We start from the raw sequence: 25,594 nt of genomic DNA on the forward strand, positions 1-25,594 counted from the left end.
TTTTAATTACTTATAATTTATTTTATGGATTAACTTTTGTCGATTTGTATTTACTCGCAGATTATGTGGGTTGTTTTTGATATCTGGAGGGTATTTAATTTAATTAATTATATATTGAACTTTTTGATTTCTACTTACTAAAAAGAAAATGTTGCCATATTTGGCACAGTATTTTATCTGCTGTGTGCATCGATGAATGTCTCCAATGTTTGCTAATATAAACACAACAAACCAGAAACACAGTGATTTCATGTCCACGATTTAGCCTGCTGTTTTGACAAATACGGTTGTATTATGAATGTTCTCCTAAACATGCATGTTGTCCAGGCAAAGACCAAAACCATCAGGCAAACCATCAGCAAAACCTTTCTGCTGACTTTAATTGTCTTCCTTTTGATTTGACTGATTTCCAGGAAGATTATGCAATGGCTTTGGTGCCATAAAATCAACACATGCTCCTCCTATGTTTACACTTCACAACAAAACAACTCTAAACATAACAACTTCAGCTTAATTATCAGATATATAATTTTAGCTTCCTCTTGTGCTGTATGCAAAAGGAGTAGTATCATAGATTATCCGCCCACAAGCAGGACCTTTCCTGTTAATAGAGGCATTAGGAACTCAAGCTTTCATTTGGATATTCTATACATGGAAGCATAAAGTATGTGCTAGAGTATGTGCTCAGGGATTTGATGTATTCCTAAGCACATTTTAATTATTATTATTATTTTTTTGCTTTAGATACTTACAATATGAATTCAAAGAACACAAGGAGCCTCTTCCTCAAAAATTATCTGATTATGTCAAACAATATATTATAGACATAATAAATCTGTATAACTCATTTTAATAAGTCAGTTACTTGACTTATAAGAATAAGTCAAGTAAGTAAGTGTGTGCATATCTTTACACGTTTAAAGTTCTCGTCTTCCAAAACTACATTATCATTTAAGCCCCAAAATTGTGTTGCTGCAGGAACAATGGATCTCTGTATTGGGACATTTATGGCCCACAGAAATCTTCAGGCATGTGTGGGTGCATGGAAGTGTGGGGAATTGCTGATCCCTCTAAAATCTCACTTGCCTTAATTAAGCTAACTCCTGTAATGCTGAGCTAATGCGAGCAATGCAAGTAATCCTTCCTCAATTAGGCAAAATGCTCCACAAATCGCTTCTTCTCCACTGAAGTACTTCTCACAAAGCACAACATCCGATGCACATCATTACACATGTTCAGAATCACAGTCAAGGCCACACTTTTACAAAATATGAGCATCATTATGTTGTCTAACCAAAAAAATGTATTTGGTGAGCATAGGATCAGTCGGTGTGAAGATAGTATTGGTCTCTGTCCACAAGCTGAAACTTAACAAACACAAAGACCTGCATCTTTAAATCCTAAACTGACATCAGCTACAACCAGAAACTCTCATCTTTACATTTAATGGAGCAAAAATGGCATCATGTTGCTTGTGAGTGCATAATAGTTTGCACTGTTTCTTATATGTTTCTAATAGTAATGTTTTTTCCATAAGCCCAATTTTGAAAAAGAACAAGGGCACAAATTATCATTTTTTTTAAACACATTTAAAACTTCTGTGTCTCTGTAATTAATAAAAGATTTAATACATGAGAAAGAAGAAAAAATAACCTTATTCAATTCTAAAGCATACACTCTTTGAAAAGCTGCTTTACAAACATGTAAAATGTTAAATAAAAGGAGCAGAAGCCCTTGACCGACCTACTACAGTTAATATAAATGGATATAATACCACCACAAAAAAGTCACATATTTTAGGCATGCAGTCACTGTCCAATAGGAGACATATACCTATTTGCTCAATTAAATTCAGGTGGTGTCTTTTTTTAATGGCCAGGCAATGTGTTAATACGTTGCCTGGCCACGTATTATACATACGTATATGTTTTAACATATTAGTAATGTTCTACTTTAATCAAATGCAACTAAGTTCAAGAAAATTGTCATTCATAATTAAGGAGAATAAATAAAACACGTTTAGTGGCTGTTTTGTTCTCTGAGACATTAACGTGAGTTAATGGCATTTAGTTTGATATCATGGAAACATCACAAAATGTTTTCAGAGTAAACAGACCGATGGTTCAGTCACAGGCCTTGCAGTATGTCAAACTCCTATTAATAAAACCCTACTGTGTGATACAATACAACATTATCTTTCACTTGACCTCAAACAGTCAATTTTGCATAATGGTGACCCACATGAAAACATGAATAATTTATGCAAATTCACTAAAACTCCCACAGTGGCGCATTCTTGGAGCTTTAGCCTTGCATATTGCTTCCACATCCATGGAAACTTCAACAATCAAATTGTAGAAACAAGAAAACTTTACAAATTTTAAGGCCTTATTCTAGACTTTAGTTTTCATCTCTTCTTCTCTCTTACGACTTTTCATATCGATCATCAATTCTAGTGATACTTAGAGCAGAGAGCGCTGGCAGTGTCATCTGCATTACATTATTCCCGTCTTGTTTGATCGAAACAAATTTCACGCATGTTTTGTTGTTTTTGTATATGAATAGGAAGCAAGATTTTGCTTTCACCAAATCTCTGACATTTTCAAAATTTGTAACAGCTGAATGAAACCCCCTGAATGAATGGTACTTTAAAACGAGAAAAATTATGGTGTCTGAACAAACAAGCACATCAGTCATAAAAGCGATCAGCATGAGGGCTTGGCCAACTAAGCCATTTGTATTTAACAGGAGCAGCTGTATTTTTAAACACGGGCAAAAAAAATAAATAAAAAAATAGACAGCTGACTCCCTCATCTGTCATTTAATTCCTAGTCCAAGCAGTGTTTGAAAAATTGATTTTCACACATTCACAAATTTTTAGTTTGTTTTAATTAGAAATCCAACATAACAAAAAGAAACAAAAATGATGTTAAAAAAATATGAAGTAATACTAATGTAAATGGTTTTTTGACAGGAAAAAAATGAGCAGAAAGTGAACCCTAAATATACAAAATAAATCGATGATGTACTTGGATCTGAGTGGATATGTGTGTGGAAAAAACACACATCATAGTACCTTTTATATGTGTCTGTTTAAAAGCAGCCTAATGTCAGCTAAAGCAGAGCAGAGACAACATGACTGAACGGTGCCACAGAAAAATGACCTCTGCAGTTCCAACACAGAGGCAAGGAGGTCTGATGGTCGCCACTATCTTGTTTGCTAATATATACAGGAAACAAATGGATGCTCGGTTTCATATAAAATTACAATTTCATTCAATAAGGTAAAATTGTTCTGTAAATCTAAAAGGCGTTGTATGAAAAAGTAATCGTGTCTTCTTATTAAATTATGAATTAAGTGTGATTGGAAAGCTGAATTTCATTTTAGTAGCCACACCTGAGCTTAACCACAGCCAGAATGACAATACTAGAAGACATAATATGTAATTAGAACTTCTCTGACAGCATGAAAAAGGCTAATACATCTCAAATACCGAAACAGACCACGCCCAAATTTAGACATCTATCAGTCCAGAAGGATTATGAAGCCGTTTCCACTTTGCAAGCCCACAAACGTGATCCAGGTCCAAAGCACCATCTCAATCAAGAAGACACAAAATACTTCATGTGCCTCAGTTAAGATCAGGGTTCATGATTCATGATTCAGTTTGTTAAGAAAGAGACTGGGTTAAAATGACATCCACAAAGCTAAAGCCAAAGTCTACCGCTGACCAAAAATAGCAAAAAGGCCTTTCTCATATTTTCCAAAAACAATCTTAAAGATCCACAAGATGTTTGTGAAAATATTCTGAAGACTAGCATGATAAATTTGAACATTTTCTGGATTAAAATGATACAGCATTCCAGAAAATGTATAACATACCAACAGCCAAACATAGAGGTGATAAAGTGATGATCTCAGTCTGCTTTGCCGCTTTAGGATCTGGACAACTTGCCATAATTGATTGACTTGATGAAACTATTCTGTAGCAAAACATCTTGAATGAGATTGTTCATAAAAAAAAAATTAAAAGTTTTTGAGTAGATTTTCCAAAGTTCATTCTGACTGAGATGCAGTAAAATGATCTTAAACAGGCTCTTCATCCACACAAACATGCAACATGGCTAACTTAAAATGGAAGACAAAAGATTTTTTGCGGCCACGTTTGATCAGCTGTTAGGCTTAGAGAAAATTACATTTCTTCATAGGCTTCAGGTAAATTTACAGAGCTTAATAAACTCAATCGTAATTTGAAAACTGCCTTTTCTATTTAGTCAAGTCATTTGATGTTTGACATAAAAATGTTTTGGATGATTTGAAACAAATAGGCGTAACAAAATGCAAAAATTGAGGAATTTGAAAAAGGTGTAAACAGTTTCACAACACTGTAAATGCCCGTAGAAAACCGCAAAATGTTTCAATGGGGTTTAACTCAAGTGAAAGTGTTTGCATCACAAGACATCTTAGGCCATTAAGATGAGTGAGTGTGCAAATGTCACTTCATTAGAAAGAGGAGGGATAGGAGAAGAGGTCTCCTGCAGTATTTTATAGAATTTCATTACAGGCCATTTAAAAGCACAAAGTAGGCCCCACACTGCGGAACAAAGAAAGAAATGGACTGTTTCTAACACTAGCTAGGGACACCATGCTCCACATTCTTTTTTTATAAATTTATGCCTCCTGTTCTCTCCTCCATCTCTCCCTGGAAAGAGTGATAAGGACATAGATTTCTTAATCTCTTTTATGCACAAGAGCTGCGGCTGTAGTACACTGCTGAGCAGCACAAACGACTCCTACTTTCCCCAAACTTGCAGTATTTTTTTCCAGACAGGGGAGAGAACCAGAATCTCAAGGGAGCCAAAACTCACAAGGCAAACAATACGGCTGCAGAGCTTTATTGCACACATGGTAGCAGAGGTAGCACAGGGCTGAGAGAATCACCCCGTTTCCCTTTTTCACTCTACTGCTTTCTGCGCCCATTTATTTTCTCTCCTCCATCTCTCTTTCTTTCTCTCTCTCTCTTTCAGCATACTGGGTCAGTTGAGCTCCTGCACTGCGGTGTGAAAGATTTTTTTTTTTTCATAATTTCATGACAAAGGAAACTGCATCTATAGGGGTGGTCCCATGCCTTTAACTTCTCCTTCTGTATAACATACAATAAAGCTTTCACATGGTGACAAAAATAAAAAGAAAGTATAGTTTACCAAAACAATACCTTGCAAACATATTCACAGCCTCTTTTGTGCAAAACAGTGGTTGGTATTGTACAACCACTGTACAAAACAATGCCCTGTAAACTGAAATAATCCTTTTTGAACTTTGAACTTTAACTGAAACTTTTGACACTTTGCCACATTACTTCTAGAAAACGTTTGGGTATATCGATGGAATTTATGTAATCATAAATAAAAAAATATTCAGCACAAATAGTAAATAACTGTGAAATGGAAAAATATTACATATTTGCATTATTATTTATGGTTTTTACAATTAGAAATCTGAAAAGTTCTGCATATATTCGTCTTCTGGCCTCTTTGCTACGATGCCCTGAAATACATTCCATTGTAACCACTTGCCTTTAGAAGCCACCTAATTAGTAAATTCAATTCATTTGTGTTTGATTTACTCGTCTTTAAGATAAAGCTTTACTGTGAAGGCTCAGAGGCTGGTTAGAGAGCTTTAGTAAAAGAAACAGCATCTTGAAGACAAAAAGAAGGCAGCAGGCAGGTCAAGAAAGAAGTTAGTAAGAAGTTTAAAGGAGTTTCAGGTTATGTTTTCCCATCAGTTGCACATCTCGAAGAGGACGGTTCATGATTCAAGTAGACATAAAGGACAGCTCTCATCTACTCAATCCAACAGTTCTGGTAACAAGAACGTTATGAATAGAGGCAACACAGAGACCTAAAGTAACTCAGAAAGAGTTGTAGGGACCCATAACTTTGGAAAACTACCATGCAATAAAAAAATGTTTAATAATCTGATCTTTATGCAAGAGGAAAACCATTGTTGAACGAAAGCTATAAAAAGCTCCATTTGTGGAGGGCACAACATATTCAGGTTATACCAGAATGGAACTTTAAGACCTATGTAACACACAATGTAGCAGATATCTAACATTGCACATCATTCTGGACAAGGCAGTGGTGGCATCAGACAGTAATGATGTTGTTTTCTCTACTGGGGACAGGATAACTGATCAAAGCTGATGGAGCTGATGGAGCTACATAACAAGCAACAGAACAACATAACCCTTCAGCATACGCATATCAGCTGCTAGATAAAAATACAAGCAAAGACAGATTCTCCGGATCACCCAATACCTACTATGGCATACTATTCTACTTCTTTGTATGTAGCATTTGCATCACACTGCAACTCAGCACAGTGGTCAGAGGCAGATTGGCTTTTTTTTTAAGCAAACTAAAGATAACGTTGCATTTTACTACAAAAAAGGAAATGTATACCACACACACAAAATGCTACTAAGTGGCTCTTTGTCTCCTCCTACTCCTTTGTCCTTTCATCACGCTCACATTTTTAGATGACTAAACATATGTTCATTTTCTTTATAAGGCACTGTTTTCAGAGCTTCCTTCTGTTGATTCAATGTTCTGTCACACCTTCCTAAGCTGTTAGTCTTTGCTCGCCCGAATTATCAATGCTGCTCTTAGAAAACAAAATCCCTCTTGTTATTCCTCTCCATTCGTAATGGGCTGCAATTCCAAATCAAAGTCTAAGCCAATTTTCACTCAAATACATTCACATTCAGTGACGTTTTATGTGCAAGTGCACATAAATGCATACGGATCCACACTGACAGCATGTTTCTTCCAATGTGCAGTGCAGACAAATACCACTCAAACAATCAGAGGCCAAAACACATCATAAGGTATGTAAAAAAAAAAGGTAAGTAGACAGAAGGAGAAAACATCACACCACACCAACTTTGAACAAAGATCCCACTTTTAGATTGCCCCATTATCAATTTTACTTCAAATATTACCCAGCACAGTTACAGACGATTAACGGCTGTCCTGAATTCAGAGTTATCACAGGAGCCTGCTGACACTCTTCTAATAGGATTATGGTATCTCATATCTCCTGAAGAATTAACAGCAGCAGTATCATGGCAATGTCATGTCAGACGGCAGATATAGAAATAAACATCAAGACAGCTGTGTTAATAAGCGTGCATTGCTGACATAAAACTCCACTAGAAAATGATTAAATGAAAAAATGACGGCAAGTAGAGAGCAAGCACAGTTAAAAACTATTTCAGCTTGTAAAGGCATTGTAGTTATGAAGCCAAAATATCTTCATAGGATATCAAGAATGTAATATGTATTCCATAAATGCTTTCATTTGAATAACATCCACATAGGAAATTCTTGTATAGATGATTTTGCTTAAGAAACTGCTGTAGAAAAATGTGGGGTAAAATATAATCTTAAGAAATTAACCACAAATTTATTAAGTGAAAAATAACCTGAATTCCACCACATCTGTACACTTTGGACTCATGGTTCAGTGTAAAATTACCAGTTTCACAATGAGCTTCTTTTTGAAACCTCAGAACATGACGGGAAGTGTTTTTACTCATGGATCAGAGCATTATCTTATTCTCGAAGAAATATTAGCAACCTTCACAGCCAAGTGGCCAACAGATGTTCAAGCAGACTAACAAGAACATATAAAATAGTCCTGGAGGAAAGCTCAATGCTCATCTGTGTAATCATACATTGATTGTACAATGGAGAGGGTAAAAAGGTAATAAAATCATTAACGATTGCAATGTTTTATTTATCTGTTAATTTTGGAGTGGGTTGGAGGTGGTAAGAGTTTAGGTTAACAAAGTAATACATCATGCTTTTAATCAAACTGAGTGCACACTAAAACTGTTTATGGTATAATCTGACCTTGTATTCATGAAAACTAAGGTTTTGTGTGTTTTCTGAGTGGGAATGTCTCTAAGTGCAGAAAAAGAAGAAGATAAATTAGGTGGAGCAGGTTATCACATTTCAGCACTGTAACATCCTCTAAAAGCAATAAAGACAAAAGAGGCTTGACATTATACAGCCACACTTCTGAAGAATTTATATGAATGGGTCATTTCTTTATCTGATCAGCAACACTTGCCAAAAATAAATGAACAATGAAGGCAACATGAGATAAAATGCTCAATTTAATGCAAGCTTGTAGACTGAATCACTGACAACCGATACCGGAGATGATTCATCAACAATACCTCAACATGTTTTAGAAAATAAAATTTGGTTTGCTACATTTTAGTTTGTGTTATGTTGACATATATTAGGGAATATAACACTATATTCCAACTAAGCATCACTTACTTAATTCATTGAAATCAAAGCAAAGGGATTAAACAAAATCTGAATCAGTCTCCCAATTTACACACAGTGAAGGTGTCTGTATACCTTAGTGTGAAATACCTGTTCTGTTTTTCTGATCCAAAACAACTGAGACTCAGGTCAGTCATTCGAGAACATTTTAAAGCTTGCATGTAACCTATTTCACATGCAACTCAAATGAAAGTGTGGGATCTGGCTGGCCAGCCTGTACAACCTCATCTTAAACAGGTATCAGTACACACCTGTCACCGTTTAGAGTGCCTCTTATTAACCATGACATAAATTCCGTCATCCTAGTATGCTTTTCCCAACATTTTCTGTGCTGCATCTCAGAGCAAACAAAATGATTTGCAGAATTTCAAAGACATCAGAGGCCTCTCTTTGTCAAAAGGTGCCAATTAGGAGATGTGCACAAAATACTTTATAAGGTATTATGTATACTACACATCAGGTGTAGAAAATATCTACCAACATTGCTATAATCAAGAACTAGATTTTTCTTACAATGAAAACTGGCCAGGGGGCTGCCAATAGGAGTTACATGAACTTCTGACAAGTACTGATCGTAATCTTCATATATCTGGGCCTGGGGTACAATGGTAAGATATAAAAAAATTTAAGCATTTTCATGTAAAGAAAAGCCTTCTAGCCTAATCTGTTAAAAATACATGGGAAAATGTGTTATGGTCTTATCAAACCAGTGTTGAGCTTTAGAACCATAATCTCAAACAACATTACACATCACCAAAAGAACATGATACATAAACTGAAGGACAGTGGTGTCAACATCATACTGTGGGACTGATTTTCTGAAGCCGGATATGGGGACTTAATCAATATGGAGGATACCATGAACATTCCCAACTACCAATGTTTTCACATCTGAATTCAGTTTTCTGCTAGAAAACTGAATTCAGCTTTTAGCACACCAAGTGCATTTCAACATCCACAAAATAATGACTTCTCCAGAAACAAATAACTTTTTTCCCCCCACAAAATAGTCTACCAACAGCTTAAAGCTCATTTTGATTGGAATTCCATGGGGTGGTTACAGTAGGCTGAACAGAAGAGATGCCTTCGCAGTCGAACAAAAGTAGAGCATTGCAATGAGCGACCAAATATTTCCAAATAAACATTTGCTATGGATATTCATTCCCACTAAAATAAACAGGGTTCTGTAATAATGTCAGGCTGTAGAGGTTAAAAGTCACATTAAGGATGGAAAGAAATTCTCAAAGAATTTGTATTGGTCTCAGTGGTTTCATCACCAAACACCGGCATTTTAACATGGATGTGTAAACTTCTTAGATTCACTGTACTTACAAGTTTGACAGGACTACTTCACATCTCTCCCCCAAAAAATGTTACTATAAGAAACACAAAAGATTCTATTGATTGAAAACATTGACTTCTATAGCAAATTAATCCATAGTTGACATAACCCTCAGCCTTTGTTTAAAATTTCCTTTTCATTGTTTGTAGAATGGAGGAGGCTAAGAAAGGAGCCTGTGGTATACAATTAAAAATCACATAAAAATTATGATTGCTGAAAGTAAATTACATATTCAATTCATAGTGTAGATTTAATAAGCTAGTAAGATAATATCTTCATGATGTAGTCACATGTGTGCATGTGGGGGTGTGCAGGCGTGTGTGTGTGTCTGTCAGCTAAACCCAATCTAGCTTATATAATGACAACATTTCTGCAATGGCAGAACACTTATCGCCATCCAGTGGAGTGAAAGCACATAGCCAACTTGAGGAGAGAGCCAAATAATGAAATGTAGAAGTTACAAAAGTATTTTCCAATCATGATGTCACTCACCCTTTTACTTGCATACATTAGTGATAGATGTTCAGACAGTGACAGGTGTGGCATTCCGCACTGATTTGCCTTTAACTTTTTGAAATATCTTCTTCAAGAGGCAGTAGCATTTACTCTACTTTTTCTGCTTTTATTTTGGTTTTAGATTAAATGTGACCAAACTCTGCAATGTAGTGGACAAAATAAAGTCAAACTGTGCATTAAAATATGAAAATGGTTCCCTCTGTTAAAAAATAAGAAAAAAAAATCAGCACCCTGTATTTATGCTTTTCATGTAGTTTAAATACAGTGGGGGCAAATCCCATTATATGAATACTAACAAGTTTGTATTATCATACCTTGCACTGCGTCTTGGTCTAGCATGCTTTTTGAGTCTAGTAACAGCTAATGGCTGACCACATCCTACACCAGATGCACACCCTGTTATTCCACTCCACACATGTTCCACTGGAATCGGTATTGACACCTTCATCAATTAGATTAAAGAGTTTGTTTTTATTAAGAAGGCTATACCAGACGCATAATCACTATACATTGATTTAACATTATCTTTACAATAAAATTCTTCACTGAAATTACAGAATAAATATATGCACATTTTTTCTTCAAATCTTTGTGAAAGAGAAAACATTAAAAGTGCTTACTACAAAGCTGTTAGTGGATTGCAATGGGAACTCCAGAAGCAATGAGAAGGGAAGAGGGGGTGGGGCCATAACAAAGAGTGTGGAAATATCCAGAAAACCCTTCAGTATGATCTCATAATAATATTCACAAATGTTTTACCATCCCTGTATTGGCACTTCCTTTTCTTTACAAGAAGCACCCTGATATAGACATAAGTCTTCATTTATAGTAATAACCATATTAATAAGATATAAAAAATTAAATAGAACACTGAACCATAAATGTGTTGCGGTATCTCTGTTCACAGAGTGACGTGATAGTTCTGAGTAAATCCTCTCACTTCCTGCACTGAAGCGAGTGCATGCAGCAAACTGCAGTTCAGTTTGAATATAAGTATTTTTTTTTAACTCTTTTGATAATGTCCTACAAAGAAAAAAAATTGCACAGATTCCAGGTGTTTGTACATCCTAGTTGAGTAATAAGAGAGGAAAAAAAACAAAAAACAAAAACAAAAAAGTAAGGGAGACGTCCAGCTCCCGTTTGTCCTCATGGTAACTAGTAGCACATCATGTTAGCTCCATAGAAATGGATTTTAGTGACAGATGTAACATGGTTCATGTGTTTTATTTCCCAGAGCCCCATTTTTTTCTCCTTCGCTTTCTTCAGGGCATATAGAGATATTTATACATTATAAAAATAACGGTTGACGTTGCTGGCTACTCTGAAAAAAAGGCACTTAATTGAAACATCTGAGAATGACCTCTCCTCAAAGGTGATTTTAAGTGGGAGTGGGGGCATTGTGACTGTATAATTATACATATTTATTTTAATTCATGCTGTTTTTTCAAATTTTGCTTTAAGATTGGTCTAAGTAATTTTGGCTGTAAGGTGGCATAGTGAAAATGACAAAATCATGTTTTTTTGTTGTTCTTTTCTACCGGGCTACAAAGTTATTAAAAACGGTAGGATTTTTCCAAGACTTCGAGGTAATCTGGCTTGGTTTGAAGTTTGGCCCTTAACTCGAGGTAATCACTTTGGGAGGGATCAGGGTAGCAGCCTTTCCCGGCTGTGAAAAGCAATGTCTCCTTCAGCCGTGCGTCCTGCTGTAAATCTGGGTACTGCATGCCTGGTGGATGTGCATGTGCAACATGCATGTCCTTTAATTTGGGCACTGTCCCATACAAACAGTCTACAAAGCCCACTGTTGGTGTGGGCCTCTGACTGTCAATCACTGTGGGGCAGAGCCCTCCATTCTCATGAAATCCTGAAATGTCCGCTGTGGTGTGGTTGACCGTAACAATAGTGTTGAGCTGAGAGTTGGAGACCGCCAAGGTCCACTCTCTCTCTTTCTCCAACAAGGTTCTATAGTTACTGTTGCTACTGCTGCCATTGTCTTTCTTTTCTGCAAACTGTGCCATCTCCTCCTCAGCAATCTCTCCTTCTCTTGGCTTATAGATAGGGTTGTTACACATTTGAGTCACAGGGTGCGGGATGTAATCATAAACATGGCCATGTCCATGTGTGTGAGTAGTGTGCGAATGTGTGTGCAAACTGGGTGTTGGTTTTTCCGGCGTGCCAGGGTTGCCGGCACAGCTTTGCCTTGGCGGATCCTCAAAAATCCTGCATTGCATCTGGATCCCAGTCAGGTCCACCTCGGAACGTTTCCGGAAAGGTAGCTTCTTTCTGCGACGGAGGACAAAGGCAAAGAGCCCAGCAGTAACAAACACCGCTGAAATGAAGAGGATGAGCAGACTGAGGATGAGAACCGACAGTGGAACAGCCCCTCTCCTACTTGATTCCCCCATTTCAGAGCTCCCTGTGGTGAGGTCATCCCGACCAGGCAAAGCTGGAGAGGGATCTGAAGAATACTTCAGCTCAGGACAGATGACCTCAACCTCAAGCGAACGCAGGTCCTTTCCAAAAGCATATTCTGGTGTGTTGCAGGTGACTTCCCCCACCACAATGACAGAGGATAGCTTTTCCAGCCATTGTTTGAGAGGGATGATATCACATGAGCAATCCCAGGGATTCTGATGGAGATCGATCTGAACGATGGAAGTCAGATGCTCCAGGACACCATGAACTGGCAGGGAAACAAAGTGATTTCTGCGAAGATTAAGACGTGCAAGGTTGGTGCCAGCAAAGGCATCATTGGGTAATGACCTCAACAGGTTATTATTGAGGAAAACCAATTGCAGATTGGGCATTAGGGAGAAAGAATGAGACTGGATTTCACGGATGACATTGTATTCAAAGTAAAGATAGCTCAACATCTGAAGTCCACGAAACATACCAGGAGAGAGGCGCTCAATCTCATTACCATTCAAATATAAACTTTTTAAGTTTGGCAAGTTGATAAACGCACCCTCCTGGACATAGGATATCTGGTTGTTCCCTAAATGTAGTAAATCCAAACTTGAGAAGTTCCAGAAATCTGAACGATAGATCTTCTGTATCAGGTTCCCACTAAGATACAATTTCTTGGCATTAAGGGGTCGAGGCAGAAGCTCTGAAATGTTGTGAAAGCCTTTGTCTTTACAGTTTACTGTTAACCCAAGGTCATTGATGTGAAGGTTGCAAATACAATTAGCTGGACAGATTATTGGAATGGGTGGTCTTGTTTGGTAGCCAGCAATGGGGGGCTGGTTGAGGCCTGGGTAAATGCTACGAGGAGTTGGTGGATTCTTTGTGGGCCGTCTGGTAGGCTTTTTGGTAGGCTTCGCAGGTCTGTCCTTGTACTCCACAGAAGAGGCTGTGTTGTGAAAGGGGGAAAGCATGGAGGAAGGTTTAGTAGGCCAAGTGTTCTCATTGCTGAATGGCACCCGAGGAATTCCCAACTTGGCCTCAATCTCTCCATCGGTGAGAAGAGGACAGAGCTCACTGCGTTTAATTTCCCGTAGGTCTTTCCCGTGTAGGTGGAATGGGGTCTCACATGTGATCTCGCCCACCAAAGCTGTGTAAGGGATTCTCTCTAGCCATGTTTTTAACTGGACAATCTCACACACACAGTTCCAAGGGTTTTCCTCCAGCTGGATTTCCATCAAGCTCCGCCCAACATACTCCAGTGTGCCTTTATACTGCAATGTCTTTAGTCTGTTACCTCTCAAGTCCAAATGTGTTAGAGACACAGACCGAAAAAGGTAATTTGGCAGCATGGGTATGAGATTGTCATTTAATATAAGTACTCTTAATTTGTGAAGGTGCCTGAATGCACCACTTTCAATCCTTTTAATAACATTGTAATCTGCTTGGAGATATTCTAGACTCTCCAACCCCAGAAATGTGTCGTTTCGGAAAACTTCTAGTTTGTTTTCATGGAGAAACAGTCGTTTAAGTATTCCCAAGCCATTGAATGCCCCAGCATGTATATCTTGCAAGGCGTTATTACCCAAATTGATGGATATGGCATTGTTAAGATGGAGGAAGCTGTTGAAATAGAGCTTCCTCATTAAGTTCCTCTGCAGGTTGAGCTTGAAGGGTCGGCTCCAAATCTGAGAGATCTGGCTGACATTTGTAAATCCTTTACTGTCACAATGGACATGGAAGATGCCTTCCTTGACCTCGCAGTCGCACGGTTCAAAGCAGGGTTCGTCGATCTCCTCCGAGTCCTCCAGCAGTGGGATTGGTGTGGTCCATCCTAAGGCTATGGTGCTCAGCAAGGTAACCCACAGCATCCTCGCTGACACCACGGCAATGAAGTTTCAGCTCCAGGGACAGAGCCACTTCACAGCACTGCAACAGAGAATGCCAGGGTAGATGAGATCGCAAGAAAAGGGAAGTCTTATGGTTAATGCTCACAGACACACACACACATACGCTTTACATGCACACAAACACACATGTACATATACACACAGAAACCAAGAGAAGTTCGAGATGACAGAGACAGAAAAGGAAAAGTAAGATACAGGAAAGAGTGCATTAGTTTCAGTAGAATGGACGGCAGCTTTGAAATGAATACCTATGAATAATAGAAAGACACTGGACACCACTTAAGACCCGGCAATATTGCTGTCTTTTTAAAACAAAATATAAAGCCCTATACTTCTAAATAGATAATATGATACCAGAGAGCACAAACGGCTCTCTGCAGTCAGACACTACACTTCACTATGCAGCCTGAAATGCCATTTATTATACAGCAGATGTGCTGGTAAGGTCGCAATAAATCACAGCACAGATGCTTATCGCTATGAATAAACGAAGGCAACAGTGGATAAAGAAGAGTACTGTCGAGGAGACACTGTCCCTTGCTTTGTTTAATGCATAACAAGAATCTCCAATCCATGAGCAATCAAAGTTTAAACCATGGAACAAAATAGTACAACTGTGCTAAGCCCAGTCTAAACATATCTCTGTTACTAATTCAAAGCTGAAAAAAAAACAAGTTTTAGCCTTACATGTAAAAATCATTGGTTTATGCAACAAAAATTTTAATTAATTACTATTGAATGAGCAAGTATTGTATTCTGTATTATAATGTATTTTCAAAAGATTAGGGGACCCAGTAGTTTGCCTCTTGTGTTTTACCTCCAGTTAAATCAATGATATGCAAGAGGACACATTTTACTTTTTTTTTTTGTCCCTAGTCCAAATTTGATAAAACCTGATGAATTACATTTTATTAATCGAACCAACTCTTTTTAAGATAATAGGAACAATTTGAGACGTAAAAAGAGCAATTATCTATTCTGACGCGTAGAAAAGCGCAGCTGTTGGGCAGCTGTGAGGCAAAAAGAAAACTAATAGCAGTTGTGATTGTGAGAATGGTGAAATGTGTCAATTTCATCGAAAAATTTTTATTCCTCTCATGGGGACAAAAAAAAAAAAAGATGTGTTTGCCAGACACTTGTGTTATTGTCCCTCTATCTGCCTTTATTTTTCTCTCTCCGCACACACTCCTGCACACACGCAAAGCTTCTGAAAAATCTTTGCCATTATTGCAAACTCATGTATCCACTGCGCTGTTCAGCTCAAAAATAGAGAAGCGCATATGGTCCAGGCAAAAGCGCTGCCCGTGGTGCTGAATGCAAAATCCCGGCAATTGACATGAAAAACGCAGGAATCCCTCAAAAAATAACAGGTAAAAAGAAATTAAAAATAAAATAGCAAAAAAAAATATCTTTACACGATGTTTATTTCATGTTGTCTTCCCCGTGCCATGAGTAATCCAGCAGGATTTGATTCCGCCTCCGTTTTATAGAGATCAAAAAGCCAGATGGAAAAAAAAAGTAACAAAACATTTCAGGACACGGAGCAAATTTGGCACCATAATAATTCCACTCGCGGTGCATCAGTTCTAGTGGTATATACGTACTTAGTTTAGCGGGATTCCAACTTCACATATCCTCCTGCGGTGATGGGTCCTGCCGTTGCCCGGTGCGTCCCGCGTCTCACGGTCCGTTGCCGGGCTGCGAGGTAGGGGGAAGAGAACGAGAAAATGAAGGGGGTGACTGAGCCGCCTGAACGGGGAAAACACAAAGGAGGACATGGACAGAGACAGCGGGGCATTGAGGAGGGAGAGAGGAGGAGGAGATGCGCATAAGAATGAGCCCCGGATGAATTAAAAAAAAAAGAAGAAGAAGAAGTGGCGCTTGTCATGAATTGGCAAATTTCAACCAGCTTCCATTAAAAGATATAAACCTTTCAACGGACATCACCGCGCTGAGTTAGTGAGGGAAAAAAATGATGCTGGACAAGTTCCGGTCTACAAGGAACGGTCTCTGATTTGGTGCCAACCCAAGGCACCCCCCCCACACACACACACACACCCACCCTCACTCAAAAAAAAAAAAAAAAAAAAAAAGGAAGGGAAGACAGCAGAGCGCGTGTTGGAATACATGCCAAGCATAATGCAGGCTTTCGTCGTGACATTGGCCGTAAAATTGGGGACTAAAGCAAGAACAAAACGGGTATTGATTAGTAGGATGGATTCCTGCTCTCAGTTATCCTCGCTTGCTGTCGCCCTGTTTGAAGTCCGTGGCTATGCAGACATCAATAGAAGCACACACACACACGCACACGCACGCACACGCATACACACACTCTCACTCACAAATATCGGGTAAATACTTTCCATGATCCATAGAAATAGTCTATAACTGCTCACCTTAGTTTTGTTGAGCAATTGGAAAGCATCGGGAAAAAAAAGATCACTAGTTTGAATCTGGTAAATCTCTGGTTCTCCCCTTCTCTTCCTCTTCTTCTCTCTCTCCTTTTCTCTCGTTCTCACTCTCTCACCCCCTCTCTCGCTTTTCCTCTCCCCCTTTTCCTCACCCTCTCTTAGTGGCTGAACCGAAAGAGAGGAGAGAAAAGAAATGAAGACGTGATAAGAATCCGATCTCTCCCTCTATCTCTCTTGCTCTCCAGTGACACCGACTCTCTCTCCTCTCTTTTTTTTCTAAGCAGTTTGTTTAAAATGCAAGTCCTCCACTTCTGCCCAGCCTCTTCCTTTTCCACCCTTTCCACCACCGCCTTCTCCTCCTCCTCCTCCTCCTCCACCTCCTGAGCCGCCTCTCGGGCGAGCCTTCAACAACCGGGTGAGAGTGTTCTCCTGGCGGCTTCAGGAGCGCGTCTCCGTCAGCACAGCGGCACCGGCATGTGGATCATATCGGCCTCGACTTGGGTTTTTTTCCCCCCTCGTCGTGCGTCAGAGAAAGTGGCGGACCGAACTGGAGAGAGGGCTGCGAAGAGATGGGAGAAGCAGAGAGGAGAGAGATCTCTGGCAGTGAGAGAAAGACGGAGGGAGGGGCGGGGGGAGCAGCACGAGTGAAGGGGAACTGCTGCTCTATAGTTCTGGATGCTGTCGAGAGGAGGGAAGGAAGTGAAGTGAAGGGAGGAGAGCAGAGAGTGAGAGAAGCGCTCTAGCTGCGACGGCGGGAGCGTGCGTCAGTGAGAAATGAATAAGAACCTGTGGATCCCAGACTGGACGCGGGACGCATCCTTCTTTTATTTGTGTCTCTCTGCATAATCATTTTAAATACTTGTTTCATTGGAATTAAAATTATTTAGTCCCGATTTTGTCTTATTTATTTCTCTCTCGCTCGCTCACCGTCTCTCTCTTCTCCTTTACTTTTTTCTCCTCAGGACACAGCCACATTTGGGGAGAGGTAGCCGCAACCTGTCACCCTTGCTGAGGAGACAAAGAAGGTGGCCGCGAATGTCTACAACCAGAAGGGCAGGGACTGCAAAATTACGGAGCATGTCTTCCTTTTATACTGTCTGCGTGTCTTCCCCAGTCTCGCCTGTAGCGGGCAACACAAGCCCACTTAGTGAGAAGGAAGATCCGTCAACTTTTTTATTTATTTATTAATTTTATTTTATTTTTTATTTTTGCAGCTTAACACGGAGGAGGGTGATTGCAGCGGATAATTGTAATCTTCTTACAAGATCTCTGGTTGATACCTTCAGCATGGCCTCTGTACCACATACCGGAGTTTAGATTTGCATCTTTAAAACCATTTAAAAAGATTGCTGTAATTTGGCCTATTGGCTACATTGAACATCAAATGTTAATAACTTCAAAAAATAATTTTAGAATGACTCATCTAGTTTGTACTTTTTGTTAAAAGGAAACAAAAAAATATGGCTTGTTAATATTAAATACAATGTTCAATTGTATGTTCTGAACACAAACTTTTTCCTGACAATCACATCTAACATTTTCTGGTTTGACTTCAGTATTAGCTCTGTTACTAAACCAGTTCTAACTGTAGCACATCCTGAAAGAATTCCCTCCACTTCACCTGTGTTGCATTCACAGTGACTGTGAACCATTGATTTAACTGGACTTGGAAAGTCAAACACACGTCTATAAAAGGTCCAGTAGTTAATAGTACAAAAAAATAAATAAATTCTGCTGCTTTGAAGATCTCAGTGAGCTCAATGGCTTCTATGATTCATAAATCGAATAAGTTTGGAATCACCAGGACTCTACCTAGACCTGGCTGGGCGTCAAAACTGAGCGATCGGGAGGTGACCAAAACCATGATGGTCACGCCGTCAGAAATCCAGTGTTCCTCTGAGAGGTGAGAATCTTCCAAAAGGACAACCATCCCTTCAGCAAACCACCAGTAAGGCCTGTATGGTGTCCAGATGAAAGCCTGGCAGGGCAGCCTCCTGGACGTTTGTCAAAAGGCACCTGGAGGACTCTCAGACCACAACATTCTCCAGTCTGATGACACAAAGATTGAACTCTTTAGTAAATGCCAGGTGTCATGTTTGGAGGACACCAGGCAATAGCTCATCAACAGGCCAATATTATCTCTAGAGTAAAGTGGAATGGTGGTAGCACAGACACTACAAAACCTTACATAGATTGGCTGTAAATACCCCACTTGCCTTCTAAGAAATAATAAAAAAAGACACACTGCATTAAATCCCCCATCCTATCCCAATTCTTTCAGAAAACACAGACAAATGTCTTTTTGTAAATATTGATTTAAATTCTACTCCAAAAAATGCAACTTCTTATAATAATGGATAAATTTTAGCAACTTGTTTCATTTGTGTAGAACATGTTGTTTGAAGTCTTGTACAAAGACTTGATAGTTAGACAAAAACAGTCAACTCTACACTTTTCTACTAGAGTTTTCCTGTTAAATGTATTAAATTCTTCTGAAATTAATCTGCTGAGATACAAGGCAAGCGAGCAAATATCCCATTTGTAATCCCTGCTGAGATTTGTCACTTTACGCATCATGGTGGATTAAATGATTGAGCTCTGGAGACATTATCATGTGCAGGGTATATTGGACATAAATTAATGTTCTCTGTGGCTGCAACCTTAAACACCATTTCACAGACCTCTGAGGGTCTAATATGTTTAAATGGCGTTTCGTTGTAATACACAACTTTTCATAACTCAGAGAATCTCACTAAATACATACAATAACCAACATGACCCTCAAAATAAAATAAAATAAAATAAAATAAATATCAGTGAATAAATAGTATGGGACCATGAATGATTTGTAAAAGGATTGAAAATAATTTTCATTTTGGTTTAAGTGAATCAGCTCCTTTCATACAATATGCTACTTCAAAAAAAGATGTATAGGCCTTAGTCAGTAAATACTTGAAGACACATCCACGGCCTGCATACACACTCACAGGCAATCCAGTGCAGAAAGGTCAGAGGAGTGTTTGGAAGCAGCTTGTGGTCTGTAAAACTGCCATTCCTCCTCATGAAAAGCCATCATTCACTCCGTCAGTCTGTCAGCTACTGTCTCACTGGGTGACATAAGGCCACGCCAAACCCTTCATTCAGTCACAGGACATAGGCTGCACAGACTTTGTGCTTTAGTGCTGTTTGAAATCGACAAAGTACAAATCAGGACTAATGAGTTTGTCACCCAGTATGTACAGTGGACGTTGATGTCACTGTGCTTGACAAATATCACACAAACTGTCATTTCTCCTATGAAAAAAAAAAAAAAGTGGAGGAAGAAACTGAAAAGTTTTGATCAAAAAAGTTGAGCAATGAGAAATGGTAAGTGGAGGAAAGTAAAATGTATTCATCATAAGCTGTCATTAAAGGAAAGAATAATTTGACCAGTCTTGGAGCAGGTTACCTGAACTAGAATATTGTGCAAAAATATGAATATCCCTTTAACCTATTAACATTAAATGTTTCAGTAGTATTGGGGTTTAGCATGATGAATCACAGACCATTAATTACAATCACACTGTCATATTGACTGAAAAGAATGCACAGCTCTTATTTTTGTTTACAAATATGGTGTTAATATGTATTCAGTGCCTTTTACTTACCCTAAAATCCTGTACATTCAGATGTCAACTACTAAAAAAAATTAGAGCCCATCTTGAGTTTAATTTAATAAAATTTGAGATACGATTGTTCTGTGAAGCTCTCAGAAGCTTGTAGGAGAATATTACCAAATAAACATTATAATCACTGACAGAAAGAATCAGAAACAGGCAATGATGAAACTTCAGAAAAGTTTGAGAGATGTTTGGTTTAGAAACTAATATTCCAAGCTTTAGGCATCTCACCAAGAAATGATTAATCCATCAGCCAGGCATGTAATAAGCATGGCACAAATGCAAACCCACCAAGAGATCTCTACCCCTCTACAATTATGCAGGCGAAACATTAATCAAATAAGTTGCAAAGAAACCCAGGGAACTCTGTAGGATTTGCAAAAACCCCATGGCTGAGGTGTGGTATCTGTTGACTAAGAAATAATTAACTTCTAATGCACTGTACATAAAGAAATTTTATGAAGTAAAGGTCAAAAGTACAAAGTCATTGTTGAAAGAAAACTAAGTGAGCAGGTTTGTCTTAAGGAAGGATTAACGATTAACAAATGCCAAGGCAAGTATTAGTAAAGTTAGTTAAACTGAATCAAAGTTGGGGCACCATCTGATTATCAAGAATTAATAGAAAAATAGATTTTAGTCTCTGTCATTTACTGTTTTATGAATACCTGCCTGATGAAGTGGGATTTTATAGCACAATGGATGAAGCAGCTGGGATAACGGAGTCACAAGTTAGCATATTTATAAGGGCTGTGCAGACCTATTTTATGTGAAGAGGAAGCTAAAAATACCAATAAAATGGAACAAGCTCAGGGTTTAATCCTCTCATTGAAACAAAGTTTGCTGCAACTTTTAATCACAACCCACAACAAATTTTGGTAGCATCAGGTTCAGCGACCTACATCACTCGGAACAAGGAAAGCAAAATACAAAGAAATAAACAAGATTTGAATTATTGTATCGTTAAAAAAAAAAAAAAAAACTCTTTTACACAACTTCCCACTATGAACTGTTCTGATGAATAAGGGAACACTTTGAGTTCTGCAGCTCCGAAGAACACAGAAGTGAAGGTCACTAGCAGATGGAGAGAGGGTTTGTGTAGACTGGTGAATGTGTCAAGTGTGCAGAGCTTTGGAAGAAAACAAGTGACTATGCTGTGTGAAAGCGGCAAGAAACATCAAAATCAACCCGAACATCTGTGGCCTTTTAAAGTCATTGCTACAAAATAAAGAGACATGAGTGACAACACTGTCCTCACAGACATCAAACAGCTCCCAAGCCATGAAGGAGAAATGGCTGACAATAATTCCCAACCAAGTCTTGAACTAGAGAACAAACAAAAACAACAGTGTTGCCACAGCTGTTGATGTTGCAACCAGGAAGGCAATAATTGTCCATGATGTTGAGTAACATGTTACAAGAGGAAACAAAGAAATAATTTACGTAAGAAATATTTTAACTTATGTACTTTTTAAAAGAGAAGAGAATGCATTCATATCAAAATTCTCAATTATATGAGTACAAGAATGTCGAAAATGGAAACAATCAATATGGAAATAAGTCAATTACTGAATAAATCTTAAATGTTCCAGCATTAAATATGAGTTAAATCCTCCTTATCACCAGCTAATCCTGAGGTAAATATGTTTTCTTTAATAATTTTACTTCAAGTTACATTTTAATTAACGCAACTTGAAATAATAAAATAAATTAACACATTATTAATTTAAATAAAAATAAAAAAAACAAAACAAACAAACTCTGAAACAGGAAAAAACAAAAAGTTTTATATCCCATTAAAAACTTTCCCCTCTTCAGCTGTCTCTTTTAAAGTTTTCCATTATTGCCTCTCTGCTTGTCATCAGGGGCTTTCAGTGACATACCACATGCCACCCGCTCCAGCCCTTAGTGGACCCCGAGGGACGACGAGGGGCACAGTCAAGCAATTCCCAGCCTGTTGGTCTGTCTGTCTGTCTCCATGTCTTACCTCCTGTCACTCTGCCTGACTACTTGAGTCAGTGTAACCAACGTGTCACCTCGACTGCCGTTCTTGCTTTCCACTTACTTACATCCCCACCTGGCTGCCCACCAGCCAGACCACCTACCTCCTGCCAGTCTATTCTGCCTGATGGCCTGCCCGTATGGCTCACTGCCTGCTTGCTTTCATGTCTCCCTGTCTCTATGCCAATGTATCAGTCCATGAAGCTTTCAGTACACCAATCTGTCTCATAACATTCCACTATGGTCAGCACATGGTTGAGTCATAATCTTGATTAGGTTGTTTCACTGGCCAACATAGACAAAATCAATTATAAAATGAAGGGTAAAGAAATAAAATAAAAAAGTCTTAACATGTAAAATAACGTACAACTTCAGGCTGTTTTATACTTGGAAAATTGAGCATGGTGGTTTGATTTTTGGTACATCAAACAGAAGAAAAATGAAAGGCAAAAATTTATTTGCTCTCCATGCTTGAGGGCCAAACTGTATGAACGTAAAAACGTATTTAATTATTCATATGATTTTAATGAAAGCAGCAACCTTGCAAGAAAAACTGACCAACTGTTTTATTTGAGGTTCTCTTTTCATAATGTATTCATCGTTTCACTGAATATATTACAGGGACTGTATAAAGTTGCTGACTGACAGGCTATATGAAAACGCTCTCGATAAGGTTATGCAAAAGACATAGTGAGAATATGGAATACACAGCTGCTTTCACTTTAAAAGTTGCTCTTTATAGTTCAGGGCCTGGCCTTGTTTGAAATTTTAATCTGTTTTTTTTAGGGTAAGAATCTACCTTGGCCTATGCGTTTAGACGTAGTGGCTGTTCGCAACTATGGTGTTAAAAAGCAGCACAGGGAGTAATTCAATCAGCAAATGCTCATTCATTTTAAACAGATATTTTTTCAGTAGTAAAGAATAGTTTTCGTTTCCTCTTTTATTCCATGTTACCTTACAAGAAGTTTGAAGTGAGAATTTTAATTAACCCTGTGTGCTTTTAGATATGTCTAAATAATCATTTTACTGGAGAAGTTACTGCTTCTCAATACAGTAAAAAAAAATAAATTAAATCTTGGACAAAGGTTTGTTTTTGGTGAATGCTTATTGTATAAATTCCTTTTTTTTCGAGGGTGCATGTGTGTGTGTGTGTGTGCGTGCGTGTGTGTGTGTGTGTGTCTGTGTAGATTGTCCATTTGTTGGCAGACATGTCTTAGTGTCACTCACTAATCTGGTCACGTCTCAGTGATTGGGCAGACAGTGTAAATGAAGTTCAGGACAAAAGAGCTTCCAAATATAAAACGTAGACAAGTGTTCAAGTGTTCTTTATCCTTCGTTCTCTTTCACACGCACCGTCTGACATTGTCCCTGTCTGCAATTATGACCTGAAAACCCTCACAGAGCCACTCATCATCAAACTAGGAGACATATTACCTTTTAACCTTAGTCTTTGTTACAAAACTGCAGAAGTCATGTAGGAATTAATTTCTATGATGCTATGCCAAATTTTATTTCAAATTGCTTGGCACATCAAATAATTGAATACGGTAAATTATTATATTTTTATTTTTATCATCACTTCATTTCATAATGCACAAGTAACCAAAAAAATAGCAATTGCTTGTTGCATCTTAATAATACACAACTAATTATACAATAAACCAGGAGTCTTTTTAGACTGATTACAGTGCTGTACACACCAGTATAATTTGAGGAAGATTTAAAAAAAAATGCATACTACTAAACTGTAATCAGGAGAACTAGGGTAAATAACATTCAGGTGTTTTAACATTTTGAAAATTTAAAAATGTAATTATGGAGAATTAATGGGGAAACAATCTGTGATGTTTGCCTGTGTCATAAAATTTTGTCAGTCTTTTAATGAGTATCTTTTCTGTTTCCATGGTGCATCAACTATGTAGACCTTTCCTTCTAAATACTTCACATTGTTGACTTAAAATAGCATTTCCTGTAGGTGTTTGTGCAGATACATTTAAATGGGAAAAATAAAAGTTTACAACTTTTGCACTCCCAGTTTACACCTGGCATTTACATGCAGTCTACAATAAAACATTTTTGGCCTGATATGTAGCCTGTACTTATATTGCAGAGCAGTGGTCCCCAACCTTTTTAGTACAGCGGACCGGTCAACCCTTCCTAAATTTTCTGCCGACCGGGTGGGGGTGGGGGGGTAGAGGGGCATGTGTGTGCGTGCGTTGTAAGGACCGAGACCGATGCCATTGTTTTTTACGACAAGGGGGGGGGGGGTCGTTGTAAGGACCTGCATGCTTCAAAATAAAAGCTCCTCCAGACTCAATACATAGAATGGACATATTTAATTATTTCTTGCGCAGCCCAGTGGTTGGGTACCACTGATCTAGAGGACCCCAAAGCTCTTCACCCTACATTCAGTAGTAATACTCCATTGCCCACTCCTGCACACTGGTGTAACTGAGTCATGTTTATAAGCTGCCTTGCTTAGTAAAGCCTCTTCATCTCCATCCACACATTTCCTACAAAAGTGATATTGGGCCTTTTTGATGGTCACTCTTTCTTGTCTCTATACCACTCAAACCACTCTGTATGTAATTCAGCAATAGCATGACTTAATATTCACGTGGGTGTACCTCGATTAATTAGAATACAATTTAAAAGTTTATTTAGTTCAGTATTTCAATTAAAAAATGACAATATAGATGCATTGCAAACATATTTTAAGTGTTTTTCTTTTCTTCATTGTGACTATTTCATGAAGAACTACTAACAACCGGGATAACCACATCTTTGAGAGGTTTGTAGAGCAAGTTTCATTCAAAAGAATGGAGGGAATTCGCAAGATGTGGACGAAATATGCAAATTTTGTTCTTCATCTTGCAGTCATCCTAAACCCATGGCCAGATGGTGTCTTCTAAAATCCCTGTAGTGCGACCAACCTCGACACACAAGCAGGAAAGCTAAAAAATCGAGAAGCCTTCCATCTTGTCCTACAATCTC

At 38.3% G+C, this 25,594-nt stretch overlaps 1 protein-coding gene across 3 annotated transcripts; it reads right to left on the reverse strand.

Moving 5' to 3' along the window:
- Positions 1-7,760: 7,760 nt before the first annotated feature.
- Positions 7,761-17,988, reverse strand: slitrk3a (SLIT and NTRK-like family, member 3a). 3 transcript variants are annotated; one of them, XM_044120260.1, is made up of 3 exons: positions 16,929-17,988; positions 16,137-16,230; positions 7,761-14,551 (listed from the first exon to the last, which is right to left on the reverse strand). In XM_044120260.1, the coding sequence occupies exon 3, from the start codon at positions 14,491-14,493 to the stop codon at positions 11,773-11,775; it is 2,721 nt and encodes a 906-aa protein (XP_043976195.1). In that variant the 5' UTR covers positions 14,494-14,551; positions 16,137-16,230; positions 16,929-17,988; the 3' UTR covers positions 7,761-11,772. The 3 variants fall into 3 exon arrangements, with proteins under 3 accessions (XP_043976195.1, XP_043976196.1, XP_043976194.1); XM_044120261.1 differs by having other exon boundaries at positions 16,137-16,281; XM_044120259.1 differs by lacking the exon at positions 16,929-17,988 and having other exon boundaries at positions 16,137-16,538.
- Between the last annotated feature and the right edge of the window lie 7,606 nt (positions 17,989-25,594).

Source organism: Gambusia affinis, linkage group LG06, assembly GCF_019740435.1.
Source record: "Gambusia affinis linkage group LG06, SWU_Gaff_1.0, whole genome shotgun sequence".
NCBI lineage: Eukaryota > Metazoa > Chordata > Actinopteri > Cyprinodontiformes > Poeciliidae > Gambusia > Gambusia affinis.

Excerpts from the sequence above, each read along its gene's own strand:
- slitrk3a (XM_044120260.1), bottom strand. The coding sequence starts at position 14,493 with ATGCTGTGGGTTACCTTGCTGAGCACCATAGCCTTAGGATGGACCACA.